The sequence below is a fragment of the Papio anubis genome, chromosome 6 (genome assembly GCF_008728515.1).
Source record: "Papio anubis isolate 15944 chromosome 6, Panubis1.0, whole genome shotgun sequence".
NCBI classification, from domain to species: domain Eukaryota; kingdom Metazoa; phylum Chordata; class Mammalia; order Primates; family Cercopithecidae; genus Papio; species Papio anubis.
The window spans coordinates 74,723,486-74,746,123 of NC_044981.1; the positions used below are offsets into that span (position 1 = coordinate 74,723,486).

Genomic DNA, 22,638 nt, shown 5'->3' on the forward strand with positions numbered 1-22,638 from the left:
TTCGAGTTAATTAGGTTAGATTACTATGAGGTAGGCACTCTAATTAGCCCTGTTTTATAAAGAAGAAAACAAAGGTGCAGAGAGGTTTTGTAACTTATCCAAGGATACGCACAGACAGAGATTAAGGGACAGCTGAGGTATGAATTTATGCAACCCAAAAGTTCTGTGGGTTTGAAAGTTTCTGGATTTTGTTTGCTGTGAAGCTGTTAACTCTCACCTCTCCTTATGTCACTGAACCTGTCTTTAGAAAATCCTTTCAAAGTTTAGTTTTTTCACTCTTCTGTGGGTTAGGAAACAAACTCATCAATCTTACTGAAAATTTTTTTATTATTTTTATTTGTTTTTTTTTTTTTTTTTACTTTAAGTTCCAGGATACATGTGGAGAATGTGCAGGTTTGTTACATAGGTATGTGTGTCATGGTGGTTTGCTGCACCTGCTGACTTATCCTCTAAGCTCCCTCCCCTCATCCCTGACCCAGTGTGTGTTGTTCCCCTCCCAAATTTAATACTGAATAAAGGAAGGAGAGTTTTAAGTGCAGATAAAAAAGATATAATATATTTAGTACAGAAGTTTTATGATAATTTGGAGGTTTAAAAGCTTTTTCTGCTTATGTCTATTCATAGTATAGCATTAATGTATTACACATTCATACCTGTATTCTATTTGTTCATTTTTTTTTCCCTACAAGAAACTCATAGTAAGTCATGGTAATAGCAGCTAATATTTACTGAGTGCTTATAATGTGCCAGGCACCTGCCAAGCATAAACCTAAGTATTTCATTTACTCATAACCACCATAAGCAGTACAATAAAAGACCAGTAACAACTGAGCAAGCTGTAGTCCAAGGACACACAGGGAACAGTGGGAGAGCAGGGATGGAAACTCGTGCAGTCTGGCTCACTGTGCTCTTCATCCACTTTGTGAAGGCAGGGGCCTGTCTGGTTTACTCTCCACGCTCTCCTGCCATCTAACACAGTCTAGGGCATCCAGGAAGCACTAGTGGTTAATTTTTTTAAATACCCCTAAATAGACTCGCTTGAACCTGGGAGGCAGAGGTTGTAGTGAGCCAAGATTGTGCCACTGCACTCCAGCCTGGGCGACAGAGTGAGACTGTCTCAAAAAAAAAAAAAAAAAACCCAAAAAACAAACAAACAAAAAACTCCTAAATAAAAGGAGAGCAATTTCAAGTGATATAAAAGGAGACTTTAACATAAAAGAGGAAAGTTTTGTGTAGAAGGGGAAAAACTTTTTAAGGCAGATTCGTCACAATTTATGGTAACTTCTTTAATTCTAAAAAAATCCATATTATCCCATAATACAAATTTCCCTTCCCATTTTCATCAGGGAGATTTACATGCTCTATCCAACTAATAATTAGTCAGGGATACCAGAAGTCGAGTATCTTGGAAAATGAGGTGGAAGAGCATGATCAGAAAAATTGCAAGTCAGCCATGGAATGAATTTGTGTTTATTTCACAATTCAGTTTAATCCTCTTTACCCTCACCTTTTGTAAAAAAAAAAATATGAGCAATATGTGCCATTATGATAGCCATTAACAGTGAAAGGATTAATTAAAACTATAATTATCTGATAAGACTAGCATACCGTCTAACATGATTTAGAGCAGATTCATCTACTTCAACTAAAAATACTGAACATAAAAAAAGGTGTATAATGAAACAAAAATTAACCCTGCAGGTCCTGTTTCCATTACATATTTTCTAAGTAACTTCAGATATCACTCAAATAAAGAGTCATAGTACATTTTTAATTTTTATTAGTAAGAGTTCTGAGTACAAATAAATTTAATGACATTTAGAAAAAAACAATATACCCTCTAAGGTTTGTTCATAAAGAAAACCCTGTTTTGTACATTTTAATTTCCAATTTTAATGCTTAATATCATAATGCCTTTACATCTATAACTTAACTTTAGGTTTAATTTTAATAATTCTGTCTTCTTGCATCTGGTTAAAGAGATCATCAGGTAGAAAAAAAGCAAAAAATTAGGTTAAATGACCTGAATAAAAAACTTAGCTAAAAAGTTTTAAAAGCCTTTAAAACAAACTAAAAATTAGAATACTTTTGGCAGAAAAATTAGCAGCTAGGAACAAAATTAACATTACATAATATTTTACCAAGAACTGCATTACAAATAATATTGTTTTACATATATTAGAATGATTTGCAACATATTATAGTAAATGGTTACACATATCAGATGTACAAATCTATTAAGAAAACTTTTTAATATAGTTTAGCACTTTTGAGATATTCTGTTCCCAATAAATGAAAGGAACACAATTTAGAAGATGATAGGTGGTACATCTTTTAATCGGAGTCCTAACCAGGTAAGTCTTGATAAATAGTCATGCAACGAAATTCAATAATATGCATTTATAAGAACTCAGAATTAACACAGTAATGCCTTCCCCTCATCAGTATGTATGCCTGGCATCAGAAATCATACTACGAGCAAACGCTAGTAAATTCTTGAAAAAAACAGCTGACTTTAGAATAAGTGCCAATCTAAATTTTTTATTCTTGCCAACACACTATTTCCACCACTCTTCATTTTAACAGTGTTTTCTCCTTGGTTGGTGGTATATTACTGCTTTTTAAAGACCAATCATACCCAGCATGATCCAAGCTCATCAACTTCTCTATAAGCCGAAGTGAATTACAAACAGCCAAAAGACCAATGCGTTTAAACAGAAAACTATCCACTCTAGTCAGCAAGGCAGAAGTCCTATGCCTAAAAATCTTCTCCACAAAGTTACTTTAAAACTAGTCCTGTAAGTCCAATAGTATTACACTATTGTTGTCTCCTTGGTTTGAGGACAAGTTCAAATCTTAAAAGCATTAACATTTCCAAATTACATTACTCTGGAAACATAATTGAACTGAAGATCTTTCTGTAATATATTGGGATAAAGTTTCTTCTATTCTTTGTAGTTGGTATGTATTTCTACTATTCCTTGCATTTGGCATGAAATCTTACACCCAGTCACTGAGATACAAAGAATGTAGGAGAACAAGGAGAGGAATTACACTGTATCCAAGCTTCTGGGGGCTATGACAGACAGCAACTGTCCTTGCAAACAGAGAAATGTCTTCTGAACTCAATGTAATATTCTAACAGAATTGTAGGTAAGTGATTTCAGTAAATACTGAAATTGGGAAATGAGTAGTGTTTAGCTGTGGGTACTTTCAGAGGAATGGGAAATCCCAATGTTGTGACTGCTATCATTCAAGAGTAGCTCAGCATTGCCATGTAAGATAGGGACCCCTGGCCCTATCCCTAAAGGGAAGGGCTCCTAAGAAGCACTCGTTCTCCACCATCTGGAGCTACACTTCCCAACACAGACTTTCACCCTTAATTTTCATTCAACAATTAGTGGGAAGACTGTATTTAGCTCAATGAGAATATGATCAAAAATACATAAATAGGGATAAAAGTAGAAAAGGAATACCACCTCCAGTGCAGTTAAACTTGCCATAGCACTGGTTGAAGAGTTAAAATCTATTTCATTTTTCAAGATACATTTTTATTTTTGGTTTCATTCAAAAAAGCCTCCTTCATTCTTGGCAAACTATCTATGTGGTGTATGTATGAGCTACTTTTTTTTAACTGCATTGTATTTAGCTACTAAAAATCATTCCTTAATAAGGACGTTGTAGCATTAAAAAGTGTAAATGTTTATAATAAACACTGTATTAAAATATTTCAATATTTACAATTAGGAAAAATGTATACTCCAGTCAGTCATCTCAGTGCTACTTCTTCAATTTCATCTTCTACAGAATCAACTGCTTTTACTGCTGGTTTATCATCTGCATGTTTTAATCGGTGTCTATTTGGATTAAAACTTCTTCCTTCATTGAGGAAAAAGTCTTCATCTTCATCATGTTCTCGATCTCTGCTGCCTTTATCCCCAGGGAGAAAATTTATAGGGTCAATGTCTCCTTTACCGGAAGCCACAGAATTTGGGTCACTGCTTTTGGAGGAAATGGTGCTGCTACCACTGGCACCAAATAACTGTTCCATCAAATTAGCTTTTTTCTCTTTTCTTGTCATTAAATCTACACCATCTTTACTAAGTTTTTCCATACTGTTTCTTTGGAAATCCAAAAAACTACTTTTTTGACTAAATGGATTTGACCTCTCTGATGTTTTTGCAAATGAAGGCACATAGCTACCAAATGCAAACTCATTAGGGGAGGCTGGACTTCTAACATTTCCTGAATTTTGACCTTCTCCTTTTGGAGGTGAGAAATCGATGTCTTGCAAATGATGCCCATTAAATAACCTCTCTGAGGATTCAGAGAACCTGTATGTTTTGGGGCTTCTCTCTGGGGAGTGTAGTTTTGACTCAAAATCAGGTAACAATGGCAAAACAGGGTATTTTAGATTTCGAGAATCTTGGAGTTCTCTGTCAATTTCATTCAGTTTAGCAAGTAGCATCTCTCTCTTCAGTCTTTCTTCTTCCTCTCTTTGCAATTTATCCATATTCTGAATTTGATATATTTCTAGTTGGTACTTTCCAGCTTCCCACTCTGGCTTTTCTTCTCTTTCCAGTAAATATGTCTTTTCTTTTTGCTTTTTATCAAGTTCTTCTCTTTCCCATTCTGTATGAAATCAAATTTTTTTTAATGGGATTTTGTAACAGTCAGTATTTTTAAACAGGAAAACTATCAAGTTTTATAAAACAACCATATTTAATTTGGGTATAATAAGTCAAGTGAGAAAAGACATCATAAATTTCATTTTTACTTGATATTCTGGGAACAGAGAATAATATATTTAATATGCATTGCATTTAAGATTCTCATTTATAAAAAAAATTTGTTCTTCAAGATACTGGTGGAGAAGAAAGGTTCTTTGCCTATTTTTTACAACTAATATAATGCTGTATGGTGGGGATGGATGGATAGATGGAGTAAAGACTCTACACTTAAAAATAAATGAAACCTTTGGATGTCATATCCTGAGATATGACTTATGTGATATTCTGACAGAGGAGGCATTGACTTGAATCTAATTAAGAGAAAACTTCAGACAAACACAAAATGAAGAACATTCTGTTTTTAAAAATGGGTCTATATTCATCAAAAATGTTAATCTCTCACACACATTCTCTTTTTCCCTCTCTGTACATATATATATGTGTGTGTGTGTGTGTGTGTGTGTGTGTAACAAAAATCTCCAGATTAAAGAAGACTGAAGAGATATGAAAACTAAATGCAATTCATGATCTTGTAACAGAAGGAAGAAAATGCTATCAAGAACAATATTGTATCAACTGACAAAATAATATGAATGATAGATTAATGTGTTGCGTCAAAATTAAATTTCCTGAAGTTGAAAACTACATTGGAATATGGTCTAAGAGAATGTCCTAGTTTGGGGAAATATACATAGAAGTATTTAAAGGTATGGGCATGAGATACACAACTCACTCACAAATAGTTCTTTAGCTACTCTCGCAACGTTAACTTTGAAACTACTTCCAAATGAAAAAATTAAAAATATTAAAATATGTAAGAACACTACAAGTATAGTAACTTTAGTAAATGGCATCTGAATTCTACTTCATCAGAATTTTCTGAATGCAACTCGTCCTTATTCCCTAACCCTAAATAGCAAATGACTTAAGAGTGTTCCATTTTTTTCTTTCCTTAATAACATTATTCAAATGTGTACAGCTCCTGATAAGCCATCCCCTACCACTGTATCCACCTTTCTTTGTTCTACCTAACCAATTCACACTTAAGTTGGAAGATATTAGAGGACGCTCACTCTTTCTTTCCCAAGGAATGCTGACTTGTCACATGCTTAAACAAATTCTTGTTCTTACCATCCTCCAGCTTTTCAACCTCCTGTTTTATGACATGGAGTTCTTCACCTTTAACAAAATTTTCTTCTCTTTCCACAATTGGGTTTAGAATCCCTGCTTCTCCATGCCCATCTTGCTTCTGAGACTGCAAGTCCTATTATACGTTTAAAAAAAAAAATGCAAGTTCACAAATTATAGAAAAGGGGGGGAACTAAACAATACAGATTTATCCATTAAACATGATTACCAACTAAGTTAAAACTTAATGCAGATTTTCAATTAATATATCAGTAAATCACAAGTTACCACTCCTTGAAAAATGCTTCAAAACCACACAGGATTATTTCTATTAAAATTGTAAAGAAGCATTTATAAGACGTATTAGAACCAGTATAACTGAAGTAAAGCCAAAATGGTGCATAAAGTTCTGAAGAGACAAGTTTTAGAAGGATCCTTGCTTTGTGCATTTTCACCAAAAATCTGATTAATTCAGTTAACCAGTAATGGCTATTTGCCAACCATGCGAATCAACTGAGATGCTGTTGAACTGTAACATGAGCAGTGACAATACTATATCCAAGCCTCCAATTAATGTATTTTATAATATTCAAATCAAATAAAAATGTTATAAACTTAAAATTCCTTGTTTCCTATGGTGTGATTTTTCTTAATAAAAGTGAAACATCTATTATTAGTAAAGACTTGTCTAGTATCCATTTTCATCTTCTTCCTTTTAGCAACAGAATCCTGTGAGTTTTAGCAGGACATATAGCTGCTTAGCTGGAGACTACATTTGCTACCCTCCCTTGCAGCTAGAAAGGACTAATGGAAGGGGAGTGGAAGTACATGTGCAATTTCAGATCACATTTATAAAACCAAATGCTGCTTGCCCTCCATTTCCTTGTTGCCCTTTCCCACGGGGGTGGTAAGCCAGTTCCAACCACACACAAGAGGGCTACACTCTTCAAACTGGAAGATCAACAAGACGGGATGACTACCATGAAACGAAGCTGTCTACCAACTGTCAACTACCAACTGACTTCAGTCTATTACAAGAGAGAGAAATTTTTCTCTCACTTGAGCCACTCTATTCTTTTTCCAATAGCAACTTAGCTTGTACTCTAAGCTACCATTTGGTGAGGCCCTTTACAGTGGCAGGTTCAGTCTAAACAGCTTTATAAACATCATGATTATTTCCAATTTCAAGTGACTAAAAAAGAAAGAAAAAATAAAAAATAAAAAAAATTGCATGATTACTCATTGTCACAACCCTGAAAAGTAATCCACCCTAATTTTACAGATGAGAAAACTGAGGCTCTAAGAAGTCACACAATTAAAATGTTAGAATTTAACTAGAATGAGAGCTAACTCCAAGGCTCTCATACTCTTACACTCTTTTCACTATTCCAGGTTTCTATTCCTTCTGTTGAATGTATACTATAAAAAGACCAATTTTTTTAGTCCTTTTAAAGTAAATAATTACTTTGTCATTCCTCACTTTGTGATCTCAAAAAGACAAATCAACATGATCTAGTTTCAATGACAGTACAAATACAGAAACACACTTAGCGGATACAACTAACTTGTATGAATTATCAAGCAAAAATAAATAAACAAGCTAGAATATACAGAGAAATCAAATCAGTCCATCCTTTCTGTTTTATACCTCAAGAAGAGACCTCAGGGTCACTGGGAAACTTATAAGGTATAAACATATACCATTATATGAAATATGCTAGGTTGCCGATATGTTGTTTTCTTTGGAGTTTAAGCTGTAAACATTAAAGATAAAACTCTCTTAGAGAAAGAGACTTTCCAGTGATTCAGAATGGAGGTCCTTTTAAATGAAAGTCCAACAGAGACCCCCTGAATTCCACTCTAATTTGAACAGGATAAGATCAGATTCCATTGCAATTACTTTGTTCATTATTCAGTCAGTTACCATGTAAAATTCTCCTATATAGGAGACCAAAAATAAAATTAAACCTAGTCAAATTCTAAGAAATCATTTGAAAACTACTATTACTTGCTACTAAACATAAAAGTACTGAGGGTTTTCCAAGACTATCTCGGTACATAAGAGAAACTTAGAAGGCAAATTCTTCTCTTCTGCCCCCAACCCAGGAGGCACAATCCATCATTCTGAAGCACCTGAAATATGTGATGTAAACTAAAAGAGTCAAGCCAAAAGAATTTTATAAAATACACAATAACTCTTTCCATTCAAAAAGGCTAGTTGCATATTCACATAGACATAGTACTAGCTTCATTATTTAAAATGTTTGATATTGTGTTTTTAGGAATAACTTCATACTGAATTTGGTACATAATAATACTGCTAAACTCACCAAAGTAAGATGTTCTGGTTCTTCCCATTTGTTTTCATAACACATAATTGTTTCTGGTGTTAAAGGATACTCTTCTGGCTTGAAGTCTTCCATTGTTTGTACTCCTTTTGTACACAGGTCTGCAAAATCACTCTGGCATGCAGCTACAATGAAAATTATTTTAAAAATATTATTACAAAGAATAATGCCAAAATATATGGAATTCAACTGGCATGTATATATACACACACGCATATATATATGTGCGTGTGTGTATATATACACGTACATTTAAACACACTTCATTTAAATGGTGAATATATATATTCACTTATATATATTCATTATATAAATATAATGTATGTTTTGCTCAGCTTAATACTCACTATTACTATTTTTGTTTCTAGGATTTACTGGCAATTGTATGATTTGGGGAGAATTCTGACTACAAATGCTTTAAGTTTCACAATGTTTATATTTTAAAATCTTGCAATTCACATAAGAGGGAAATTACAGTTTTGTTAAAAAAGAAAGTAAAACTACAAATAACAATACAAAGTATTTGTAGGTGAAATCAACTGACATCTGAGATTTACTTTAAAATATTCTAGAGAAAAGTAGAAAAAAATAGATGAAATAAAACTGGTAAAAAGTATAACTGTTAAAGCTACATGATACATAAATGAAAGTGCATCATATTACTCTCTACTTTGGGGTATATTTGTATATTTTCAAAAACATTAAAAAAATTATAATAAGGAAATTTCAAAAAGTTATGTAAAACAATTTTAACAGCCTCTCTTCCGGGGAAAAAAACCAGACAAAACTGAAAAGAATTTCTGAAAACTGTCAGAAATTTAAATTGCAAAAAATACATTTATTTTAAATATATTTCAATGAGGTTCTTTTCCTTCCCTTCCATTTCAGAATTATTGTACTATCACTAAATAATAGCAATAATATCAGTTTGTGAACAATCATAGTTACTATACCATTTTTTCTTAATGCAAGTTCTTTTTCTTTATTTGGAGAGGACTTTGGCAGACGATTAGAATATATATTTTTTATATCCAGTTCTCTCTCCTTTTCCTGAAAACAAACACAACATAATTAAGGAAGTAGAGTTTCAGTTTAAAACAAACCAAAACCCCTCACTTTGTCATCTGGTATTTTCTTACCATATTGAAAGATACCTGGTTCAGCTTCCTTCTGTAACTATCAAACTATAGAAAAAAAGTCTCTAGTATACTGAGGTTAGCATAGAGCAATAATTTTCCCGAAAACGTCTAATATGTCCTGGAAATTTAAAAAATTAAGGCAAATTTCATTTTTTACCCATTCTTACCTGATATAGCTAGTATTGTCTTAACTGAGACACAGAGACAAATAATTTAGTTAGTATCTCTCAAATGTAAGTTCTGAAATACTGATGAGTTAAAAATTAGACCACTCTTTTAAACACAGGCATACTTGGCCATTTTGGGGCTGTGGCTTTTTCTGAGAATTTGATTAACAAAAAGAAAACATAAGATAATGTATAATTTTGCACTATTTTACACAAAATTTTGTGCAAAATTTCATTCTACCTAGAACTCATTGATGACTTCAACGTAGAATGAAAAATGCCTGTTTTAACAAAATTAAATAATTTGAATACTTTCTCTAAACACTGTGAAAACGAAGGGCATCATTTGAAACAACTTCAAAAATAATAAATCATTGGGTGATCTGAGGAAAAACACTGCATTCAACCATGCAACACAGTGAAGCTCCAGTTCCCAAAATTTTCTTCTATGATTTTGCAATTTACTTCAGTTACATCATTTCTATTGGTGTATTCACTGTTTCACCTTTTTTGTTTTTGTTTTTAATTTCACTTTGTTATAGTGATTATACCAAAAACCTTTTCTAAGTACTAAAGACAATATCAGAATTTTGTAAATTATATTGTACCAACTTACAAATATGAATAGTAATATTTAGTGTTTTAAAATATTTAATTTTCATCTAATACACATTATGGACAACATAACGCAATTTAAAATATTTACCTTTAATTTGTGATATAGTCGCTGTATCTCCTTTTGAAGAACTTTATTTTCATCATAAGCCTCATATGCCCTTTTCCTTTCAGCAAGCAACTGTCGTTGGAAACTGTTAGTACTCAGCTCAAGGTTTTTTGATAGTTCCTATATGTATAAATACATAAAAAGCACTCCTTTAAAAAAAATCCAACAATAAAACATAACACATAGCAGTGTCAAAATGATGTTTTTAGTGGTATTGTCCAAGACCTACAAATCAGACTGGGCATAGCATTCATCTACGTAACCTAGGAAACAGATTTACCAACAATTTAGTAAGGTATCAAGCTTATTATTCCTATCTGTTTTTCATAGTAATTTGTAAATAAATTCTTAAGGATGGGATGGTGGCTCATGCCTATAATCCTGCGCTTTGAGAGGCCTAGGCGGGAGGAGCACTTGAGACCAGCCTAGACAACAAAGCAAGAGCCCATCTCTATGAGAGTTTAAAAATTAGCTGGGCATGGTGGTGCATGCCTGTAGTCCCGGCTACTCAGGAGGCTGAGGTGGGAAGATCACTGGAGCCTGGAAGTTTGTGCCAACGAACTGAAGCCTTGGTGACAGAACAAGACTATCTTAAAACAAAACAAAACAAACAAAAAAAACCTTAAGCACACATACATTGCTTGGGCAAATAATAAGATACCAAGACAGATAAAATTACACAGCACTACCAAAGCTGCAGAGAGTACCTAGAGTAAAACATCTCTAGATAAAAACAATAGCCATTTCCATCCATGGTCTTCAAACATGTTCCATCAAGTTTATAAAATAATTTATGTTAAAATATTTTCTTTTAAAATAACTTAAGTTGTCAAGACACCATTTCTAATTTGTGGGTTTTTTTAAAGCATCTTATAGATAGATAGATAGACAGATAGATAGATAACAAATAAATGTTTATTATAAGTATAAATAAAATCACAAAGAAAAACAGAAAATAAAAAGCAGTTACAATCTCATTACGTTGTGATAATCACTGCCAACATTTCGACATATATAATTTGAGACTTTTATGTATCTTTCTCAGTAAATAATACCATAAATCCCTAAGTCAATCTACTGTAATAACACAATCTTTTTTCAATGGAATAGTATTGTACTTTACAGATTATCATAACTTAACTAAATTCTGCTGTTCAATATTAGGGTGCTCCAATTTTTCCTAGAGTGAACATCCCATTATATCTAACTTTGATCATTTATTATTTCCTCAGTGTAAATGTTAAGAAATAAAATGTCTTAGACTTTATCTAAATCAAGAATTCCTGACCTTTGAAAGGTCACATTAAGCAAATGAAAAGATAAGCCACAGACTAGGGAAAATATGTGCAAATCCCCTACCTGCTAAAGCAGGGGTGCCCAACCCCCTGGGCTACAGAATGCTACTGGCCTGTGGCCTGGTAGGTACCGGGCTTGCACAGCAGGAGGTGAGTGGCAGTGAGCCAGCACGAGCATTACCGCCTGACCTCTGCATCCTGCCAGATCAGCAGCAGCATTAGATTCTCACAGGAGCACAAACCCTATATTGTGAACTGTGCCCGCGAGGGTTCTAAGTTGTGTTCTCCTTATGAGAATCTAATGATTGATCATCTGAGATGGAACAGTTTCAGCCTGAAACCATCCCCCTCAACCCCGTCCATGGAAAAACTGTCTTCCATGAAATCAGTCCCTGGTGCCAAAAAGGTTGGGGACCGCTGTGCTAGAGGACTTATATGAAGAAATGTATAGAGTTATCCCTCTGTGTCTGTAGGAGATTGGTTCCAGGACTCCTGTGGATACCAAAATCCAGGCACAGTCAGGTCCTGCAGTCAGTCCTGTGGAACCTGAGTATATAAAAAGTCGGGCCAGGCGCAGTGGCTCATGTCTGTTATCCCAGCACTCTGCGAGGCCGAGGCAGCGGGATCACAAGGCCAAGAGATCGAGACCATCCTGGCTAACACGGTGAAACCCCGTCTCTACTAAAAATACAAAAAATTAGCCCGTGTGGTGGCATGTGCCTGTAGTCCCAGGTACTCAGGAGGCTGAGGCAGGAGAATCACTTGAACCCGGGAGGCAGAGGTTGCAGTGAGCCAAGATCATACCACTGCACTCCAGCCTGGGCAACAAGAGCAAGACCTCATCTCAAAAAAAAAAAAAAAAAAAGTCAGTCCTCCACATGCAAAGGTTTCACACACTGCAAATACTTTTATTTCTGCATTTGGTTGTGGAATGTGGAACCTGTGGATATGGTGGGCCGACTGTGTTTATTGAAAAAAAAAAAATTTGCGTAAGTAGACCCACTCAGTTCAAACCTGTGTTGTTCAATGGTCAACTGTATATTACATCTAAACATCTGTATCTGTCCCACAAAATTCAGTAACATGAAACCAAACAGCTCAGCAAAAAATGGAGGAAATATATAAACAGATAATTCACCAAAAAGATCCAGAGACAAATGGGCACATAGAACAATGCTTCAATATCATAACTTATAAAGGAAATACAAATTAAAGCCACAATAAAACAATGCTATTTATCTATTAGAATATCTAAAACTGGAAAAACTGAGCATACAAAATGGCTAGGATGAGTAGCAACCAGAACTCTCATACACTTTTGTTTTGGGAATGTACAATGGTAGAACCATTTTGGAAAACAGCTGGGCAGTAAAACATGCATCTACTATATATAACACAGTCATTCCACACCTAGGTCTTTACACAGGAGAAAAAGAAGCCAGTGTCTATACAAAGACTTCTGCATGAATGTTCACAGCAGCTTTATTTGTAATAGTCAAAAACTGGAAACAATCCAAATGTTCATCAATGGGATGGATTAATGGATAAACAAAATGTCATATATATGTATATAATAAGAGTAATCACCACTTAGCAATAAAAAAGAATGAACAATTGATACTTCCAACAACATTTTTGAAACTCAAAACAGTTTTGCTAAAGAAACCAGGAATAAAATAATACATACTATATGACTCCACGTATATAAAATTCTTAAAATGCCAAGTAATTTATAGAGACAAAAAGTAGATTAGCTGAGGAGTAGTGGGCAGGGATTGATAAAAGGGAGGGAGTACAAAAAGGCATTAAAATTTTTTATAGATAATAAAAAACAGTAAAAACAAGTGTATAAGTTTTGAAAAATGAAGCTTCTGGGTTGATAGACATTTGTACAATTTTAAGGTCTTGAAAAGCATTACCAAAATGCCCTTAGAAAAGGTTGTAACAGTTTACATTCTCTTTGAAAGTCTAGTAGCCTTTATTTCACTAGATACTTATAGTAACAGGATACTGTAATTCTTTAATCCATCAGATTGGCCTAAAGAAGGATACAATTGTTTTAATTTGTATTTATTTGATGACTACTAAAGTTAATTTTCATCTTTATTGTCCATCCATACTCTTCATGAAACGTTTTTGTAATGTAATAAGAATTTAAAAGATAATGACGAAATGAGGAAAAAGCAAACTGATAAACAAAAGAAGCAAAAAAGTTAAGAATTTTCCAGAATTGAAGATATAATGAGAGATGAAGTTGGAAAGAGCATCATGATAAAGGCTGGATCAGAAAAGAATCATCAACGGATGCTAAATTTTGATGAGGAACAAGATATTTACATATTCTGAAGGCAGCTCCACATGGACAGATTATTGATTTCACTATAAGAGGAGGAACAGTTAATGGGTAAATGTTAGAAAAGTTGAGCAGCACTTTGGCTAGGAGATCAAAATTAACATCACTAGTGAAGGTCAGGAGACATCATGTGGCTCCAGATGTGATATCTTAAGAAGGAAAATAATATTACCTATTCAGTATTCTCACCAAAACACAAAAACCCCAGTCTATACACAATGAAACATAAGAGAAATACAAAGTTAAGGATATTCTATTAAATGAAAAGGGGTAGGGAGCTGTATGCTTCAACAAATGTGAATGTCATAAATAAAACAACAGTATGTGGAAATGTTCCAGATAAAAGAAGGCTGGAAAACTGGACAATTCAGTATAATACTTGACCCTAGACTGGGTCCTACTGGAGAACAGAAAGTACTATAAAAGATATGATGAAGGCTGGGTGTGGTGGCCCACACCTGTAATCCCAACACTTTGGGAGGGTGAGGCGGGCAGATCACGAGGTCAGGAGTTTGAGACCAGCCTGACGAACATGGTGAAACCCCATCTCTACTAAAAATACAAAAATTAGCTGGGCGTGGTAGTGTGCACCTGCAATCCCAGCTACTCAGGAGGCCGAGGCAGGAGAATTCCTTGAATCCAGGAGGTGGAGGTTGCAGTGAGCCAAGATCGTGCCACTGCACTCCCAGCGTGGGTGACAGACCAAGACTTTGTCTCAAAAAAAAAAAAAAAAAAAAAGATATGATTAAGTCAACTGAAAAAAATTGTGCTACAGACAGTAGATTAGAGGACATTATTATATAAGTGTAAATCACAGTATAACCATAATTTTACTATGGTTCTATAAGAGCATAATCCCTATTCTTAAAAAATACATGCTGATGTATTTAGGGGCATGATGTATCCAAGTTACCCTCAAATAGTTAAAAAAAAATTGTGTATATATGCATATAACAGAGAGACCACATGAGAGAGCATGCATGCGTATTATAAGACAAATGGGATAAAATGTTAACAACAGACGAATCTGGGTAAACTGTATAGGAGTGTTCTTTGTACTGTTTTCAGATTTGCAACTCTCTGTAAGCTTGAAATTATTTCCATATAAAATAATAATTTAGGAAAATCCTATCCCCCCTAAATATTTTGGAGCAAAACAGGAAACCATTAAACTCAATAAGAATGTGTTAAAAAAAAAAAAAAAATACCAGGGCTAAAAAATACTCAAGTTCCAAATGATAATAACTGTCAACCTGGAATCCAGCAAGATCCAGTGAAATTATCACTGAAGAGTAAAGATAAAATATATTCAGACAAATACTAAACAGTGTTGCCAGTCAGAAGCTCTCACTTATATATATATATCAGTTAAGAAAGGAAGTGAACCCTGAAGGAACAATAATGAAGAATGGTGACATGCAAGAAATAATGGTAAACTAATAAATACTATTAAAATACTAAGAAGAATTTTTTTTTAATTAAAAATACTGTTAAAAATTAAAAGATTAAGTAGAAAAAAAAAAAGCAAAACCAAATTCCCACATGAGGACTAAATCCAGAAGGTTTCAGTGGTGAAATCTAACAAATTTTAAGAAACAGATTATCTGTAAAAGAGAACAGAAAGGAAAAACTCTGTCATTTTTGATGAGATTTTTTATAATCTTGATGTCAATAGTGGAAAAATAAAATCGTACACCATTCCAAAATATGAATATTGTTGCAAAAGTCCCAGACAAATACTAGCAAAAGGAATTCAGCAATGTGTAAAAACTGCATCACAACTAAATAGCACCTATCTATCCCAAGAAGCAAAGAACGAGAGTAGTTTCACATTCAAAACAATCCATGATTTAAAACAAAAACCCTAGCAAGCCAGTAGTAGAAGAAAATTTCCTTACACATAAATATACACACAAATTCACAGAAAAAGATCCAAAAGGATACACACTAAGATACCAAAAGTGGTGACATCTTAGTGGTAAGAATGAGAATGTTTTCATTTTATCTTTTAATTCTTCTCTAATTAAAAAATATATATAATGTACTACCTATAAAAAATAAGTTTCTAAAATATGTTTAAATAAAAATTAAAATGCTTAGAAAAATCACATCTAACAACTTCAGAATAGTAGTTACTTCTGAGCAGGGAGAGTAGAAAAAGGATGTTTGGAGAAAGGATACAGGGAAACGTCAATGTATTTTAGAAAAATAACATCTAAAGCAAAAATAGCAAAATATCAAGTAGGTACATGAATGTTTTAAATAGTCTTTTTGTATATTCAAAATATTTCATAAAAAAAATCAGAAGTACTTTAAGAAATTAAATAAACTAAATGGATAAAGAAGAGAATGCAAATAGTAGTTATCTTCGGCTGGTAGGACTATGGATATTTTCCCCCCACTTTTACTGTAAATTTCAAAACATCTTTAAACAAATATGTTAATAATACAATAAAATTTAAAATACTTAACATTTTTTCCAAAGGACATATCACAGAATTCTATCTTGTTAATGGAAATAAATATAATTTAACAATTTTTGAAAGTTAACACAAAGGATAAGTTTACTTTCATTTGTTTTTTATTAATTAGTAAAGAATTACAGATTTAAATACCAATATTGCATTTGTTAAAATAAGTCTATCAATGTCAGTTGTTTTAATATCGGTTCAGTATTGTTATAGCTCAATTCTAAAGACTCAGATCCTTGTGTAAGCAAGGACCCTGGAGGTCATGAGTCCACCTTATAGTAATACCTTTTTACAGTATTCCTAGAAGGTAGACATTGAATCTTTGCACAAATACTTCTGGTAGCAGAAAGCTTGATAATCAAAGGATACTGATTTCATTATTGGACAATTCCAATTATTAGGAAGCTCTTTTGAATGAGTGGAAACCAGTTTTCTAGTAATATCCATTAGGTTTGTATTGCCTTCAGGAAATAAATCTATTTCTCCTGCTCCATGTGACAGCCCTTTAAACAATGAAGTAAGTTAACATATTTCCTTATCTTTTCTATGATTTTATGTTTCTTCCACTGTTTCTTTTATGACAGTTTTTTGACTCCCTGGTAATCCTGTCTGCTCTCCACATGTCAGTTTGTTACCTAAAATCTGGTACTTGTTATTAGATGTGATCTGACCAATGAAATTAGAGTTATTATTACCTCTTAGGACGAAGGTACCACCATACTTGGTTAACTTCTTCCCTTCCAATTTTTTAAATGGCCATATAATTACACGTTCATATACTTTAAAAATTATGCTTTAACTTCAATTACTATTAATCCAGGGCTCCCCATAGTGTACACATAAAATAGATGGAAAAAATTTGAGGTGAAACAGTTAACCTGACTAAATTTTATCTTGCTTATTTTAGGCCAGATTTTGAGCCTAGGGGGATCAAGCTTGATCTTGTCATCCATCAAATTCATTGGGCCTCCTGTTTTTGAACCTGTCAAGAACATATCCATCCATTCATTATTTTAAGAAACACTAATTTTATGCCAGACAGAGTGCCAAATGTTGCAAATACAAAATCAAATAAGACTTGTTCGTGCTGTTAAGGAACCTGGTCAAATTCACTGATAAATATGCTGAAAGGAACAGAGCCTAAGATAGCACTTGAAAGCACCCACCTAGAAACCTTCTCTTCAAGTTGACAGCTATTTATTTACCTGCAGCCTTTGGGTACAATTACTGATCCAATTGTAAAACTTTCTAACACTATGTTCAACCAGTCCATAATTCTCCATTAAAATACAAACATGAAAGGCTTACTGAATTTACCCTACATACTATCCATATTATATCTACTATATGCTAATTGATACAATATACAGTTATATAATATATTGTATATAGCATATTGCATGTTCTGTATACTAATATATTGCATATACTATACACATCTATATTATATAACTGTATAGAATTCTATAATTGTATATACTATACTGAGTTCTATATAGTTCTCTATATAATATATAGAGTTCTATATAGTTCTCTCTATATAATATATACAGTTCTATAACTGTATATTCTATAACTGTATAGTATGGTATAGTATGTAGTATATAGTATAGAATATAGATGTGTAATATATAGTATATATACATAGGAGAACCTAGTAGACATAGCATATCTTCATGCACCATTCTAGTAATCCTAAGCGGGGGGTGAGGGGAAGAAAGTAAAAATAGCTCTAAGTAAGCAATATTTTCCAAAACATTTAAAAACCTGGTAGAGATTTCTATCAAGCTCACTCACTGATAACTTCTAACACCTATCTCTGTTTACCTCTGAAAACACTGGTATTTGCCTTTTTTTACTTTCTCACTTCTCCTAGTCTTCCTAACTCTCCAAAGTACAATGACAAAGGCTCTGGAATCACATTTGCAAGGTTCTTCAGTCCTCTGGAGGATAATTCATTTGAATCTGGAGACTGAGCTAATTTAAATGAGCTATCTGTGTCTTACTATTTCTTCATCTGCTTTGAGCAGGACAAGATAGAGGCAAACTCATAATCCAATAGTTATGCTTCCTCTGTACATTACAAGTCTGCCCTAAGTAATGGATCTTGTTCTTGTTCTAATGAAACCTGTTTTCTTTAATGAAATCTGTTTTCTTTAAAAGTGTTTTGCCTTTCCTTACCCTGAGCTTTTGTCTTCCAACATAGATTTTACTCCACAGTATTTACTAGTTAGCACCAAAAATACAACAGATTTTAGAAGTGATTTCTGCTCAGCAAATGACATATAGAGAATTAGCATGATGACAGACTTTGAAAAAACAATTTGTATCTTTTATAGTTTTTAGATCATTTCATCAGAAGATGCTGATAAAATAACCAAAATTATAATATTTTAATTCCTGCTATCATTTAAAACTATGAAAAAACACAAAATGTACTATTATAAGAGGAACCTATTACTCAGCATTTAAACATGATAAAATTCCAAGGATTTTACTAAAATGATAACAAAATAATAGAGCAACGGAAGACAGAATACTGCAATTCTACTCCCAAACACAAGCTTCTAGTGACCTATATGAGTCTTTTTTGTTTCGTTGTTCTATTTTGTTTCTTGAGACAGATTCTCACACTGTCGCGTAGGCTGGAGTGCAGTGGCATGATCTCGGCTCACTGCAACCTCCACTTCCCAGGTTAAAGCGATTCTCCTGCCTCGGCCTCCTGAGAAACTGGGATTACAAGGTGAGCACCACCACACATGACCAATTTTTGTATTTTTAGTAGAGACTTGTTTCAACATGTTGGCTAGGCTGGTCTTCAACTCCTGAGCTCAATTGATCCGTCTGCCTCCACCTACCGAAGTTCTGAAATTACAGGCATGAGCCATTGCGCCTGGCCATGACCTATCTGATTCTATGTGACCTAGAGGAAGGCAAATAACATCTCTGTTTCCTCAACAGTTCAATGCTTGCATTGGACTAGAGAGTTCCCCATGGAGGTGTTTCAGAGGTTGCTTCAAGTTGTTAGGCATGTGAGTTTCTGAAGTCCCCTCTGTAACATAACTCTTCAATCACTACCACAGAACAATTCAGTTGTATCTGGTTGCCTGTGAAGAACTGTCAAAATTTGAAAAACCAACAGACCAAATCAGTAGTTTCAAACTTTTTTTAAAAAACAGTAGAACTCTTGAAGTCCACTGAGCTCAAATTGAAAACCACTGCACTAAATTATTTCCACGGGCCTTTCAAACTCAAGAATGCTACCATGCTTTAATGTATTTACCTTTAATTAATGTACTCTTAGTACATTTCTCTTTTTTCCACTTATAAATTAGGTGTCCAGTAGGTACCAAGCACTGAGCCAGACTCATTATGAACTTTATCCCTAACCCTGTTTATGATCACCTGCAAACTTTTACAGACTGGAAACTAAGGTTCAAATAATTTAAGTGGTGTATCACACATCATAAAGCTGGAATGGTGTATAACCAGAATTTGAAACTTGTCTGTTTGTGTGTGTGTGTGTGTGTGTATGAAGTTCCACTGGGAACTTAATAGGTTAAAGGGTAGGTATTAACAGTCTAATTAATAGCCTAATTAAAATATAAGCTAAAATTTTTTAAATTCGACCTTGAATTCTAAGCCAATAATTTGTAACTCAACTAAGTTAGCAAAGTCCATCAATGTTTCCATATTAAAGATGCTTTCATAAAAACACAAATGCCTAGGGGATGGGAAACAAAAAATGGAAATGCTCTAGAATCTCGTGGAATGATAATAACCACAAGAAAGGCCAATTTAATCCTCCCAAAATGAAGAATTTAACTTTGATCCAAGAACAACTATTATCCAGCACCATTCTTTAGAGTCCTGATATTAACTAATAGCCAAAAATGATTTTAAAATGCTCTACTGACCCAGGGACTTCCTCTTCCAGGGTTTTTCCATTAGTATACTACCATATACAAATAAAAATTAATGTTTAATGCTCTGTATCTTTTATACTACCTCAAAACAAAAGCCAACATATATATTAATGTTAAAAGAATAACTTTAGACACATGAGCAGAGTTTATTTGAGCCAATTCACAAACTGGGCAGCACCTAGAACCAGAATAGGTTCAGAGTGACTCCACTGCTGCCAGATGGTCAGGTAACATTTATGGACAGAAAAAGGGAAGTGACATATAGAACACAGAAGTGAGGTAAAGAATCAGGGGAGCTGGTTACAGCTTGGTGTCTGCACTACTTGAACGTAGTTTGAATAGTTGGCCACTGGTGATTGGCTGTGACTGGTACAAGAGTAGCTAACTGTCTGTTTACATATCCAGTTAGATTATAGGTTGCTATGTATGGAGAAACTTTTAGGACAAACTTAAAATATGAAAGAAGACAGCATTAGGCTAAACTTAAATTTAACATTAATAAGGAAAGGGTTCATCATATTATGATATATCTCCACAATGGAATAATATGCAGCCTTTAAAAAGCATGAGACTGGCCGAGCGTGGTGGCTCAAGCCTGTAATCCCAGTACTTTGGGAGGCAGAGGCGGGTGGATCACGAGGTCAGGAGATCAAGACCATCCTGGCTAACACGGTGAAATCCCGTCTCTACTAAAAAACACAAAAAACTAGCTGGGCGAGGTGGCAGGCGCCTGTAGTCCCAGCTACTTGGGAGGCTGAGGCAGGAGAATGGTGTAAACCCAGGAGGCAGAGCTTGCAGTGAGCTGAGATCCTGCCACTGCACTCCAGCCCCGGCAACAGAGCGACACTCCGTCAAAAAAAAAAAAAAAAAAGCATGAGACTGATTTTTTCGTGTGTGTGCAAAAATACACACACATATCTATCTAAATATATGCATATAACATAAAAATGTGTAAAAAGTGCCAAAATATACTTCTCAGTGAAAAAAAAATGTATTGAACAATGTGTGTGGTATACTCCCATCTGTGGTGAGAGAATGAAAAATGGACATTAATATATAGAAATGAGATTGCACACATAGCGACAATTTCTTAACAGTGACTGTTTCTTTGGAAGGGGCTTGCAAAGCACAGCATAGAAGGAAAACTGATGTTTCATTGTCTATCCTGTTGTATAAATTTTAATCCCTGTTTTAGTGCTTGTATTACTTTTTCAATGGGAAGGTTATCTTAAATATTAACACAAAATTGCCTTAACAGTTGTTCCACTTAAATGGGTAGTTTCTAAGGATACTGCAAAGCTTATTTTCTGAAACTGTTTTAAGCTTTATCCTTCAATCATAAACCTCATAATTTCATTGTAAATCTTCTCCCTCCAGAAAAGGTAAAAATATACATAAATAATAAAATCTAGGCGGTTCTTTGATTATACAATGAAAATTAGCAGAATCTCAATGAATGATATTTTGTCTTCTAGGCAATTATTCTTTTCAACAATGGGAATTTTTCATTTCTCCAACATTAAATAATAGATATAATAAGGACTTACGTTAAAAACACTTTTTGCATATGAAAGCTTTGAAAGTATGAATTTAGACTTATCAGATTTCAGAACTGAATGTCACCTCAGAAATCATTCCATTTAATTTCTTAGATGAAAAGACTTCAACCTGGAGGTTAGGAGAACTGTACAAACTCAGAGTTAGACAAGAACAGGGCTAACCTGGTTTGACCATTATTCTGTACTAATTAGCTTCATTTGTTAGATAAATGCAGAACAGGTAGGAGAGGCAAAGGCAGGCTTCTGGATTTGGGTTTCTGAAGCTTCAGAGCAGCTTCCAAGCCACTAGAGCAAAATATAGCAGGTAAAGATAAAGGGAAGTTATCCTGCCTGGCCCAATACTAGACAGTTCACTTCCAGTTCTGAATAAACTAAGAAGAGTAAAGGGAAGACAATGCTGTATCTAGGAAGATAAACTAGTAAGAGTAAAGGGAAGATAATGTAAGTAAAGGGAAGAATTTCAATTCTTATTTTTGAAAGTGGTTTACATGGAGGCAATATTGTCAATAAGCAACACTTATACCTACTTGAGGGCAGCTCTAGGGTCAAGAGAATTTGAATACCAATCTCTTATAGTAAAATCTACTGAAAGAAAAAGAAGTTTATTCAAACTTCGTTTCATAGTTCCATGATACTGAGCTGTATGATGATACTCAAGCACTCCCCAAAATCTTTAGACATTTTTTAAAAAGGAAAGTCTTAATAGTTTCATTTTGTTTTTCTAACAAAGTAACTCACTCTGTGCCAACTTAATGTTAAAAAAAAGTTGAATTTTTATATGTACTAAACGTGTACCCT

The 22,638-nt window shown here is 33.9% G+C and overlaps 1 protein-coding gene across 3 annotated transcripts in view; it reads right to left on the reverse strand.

Annotated features, from left to right (window-relative positions):
• Positions 1–1,763: 1,763 nt before the first annotated feature.
• The window catches only part of LCA5 (lebercilin LCA5), a 52,681-nt gene continuing 31,806 nt past the window's right edge, over positions 1,764–22,638 (reverse strand). For all 3 annotated transcript variants that reach the window (XM_031667257.1, XM_031667258.1, XM_031667259.1), the window contains 5 exons: positions 10,219–10,356; positions 9,160–9,256; positions 8,189–8,331; positions 5,862–5,994; positions 1,764–4,632 (listed from right to left, as the gene is read on the reverse strand). In XM_031667257.1, the coding sequence (XP_031523117.1) occupies positions 3,770–4,632; positions 5,862–5,994; positions 8,189–8,331; positions 9,160–9,256; positions 10,219–10,356 (1,374 nt within the window). In that variant the 3' untranslated portion in view covers positions 1,764–3,769. The remainder of the gene's footprint in view (positions 4,633–5,861; positions 5,995–8,188; positions 8,332–9,159; positions 9,257–10,218; positions 10,357–22,638) is intronic.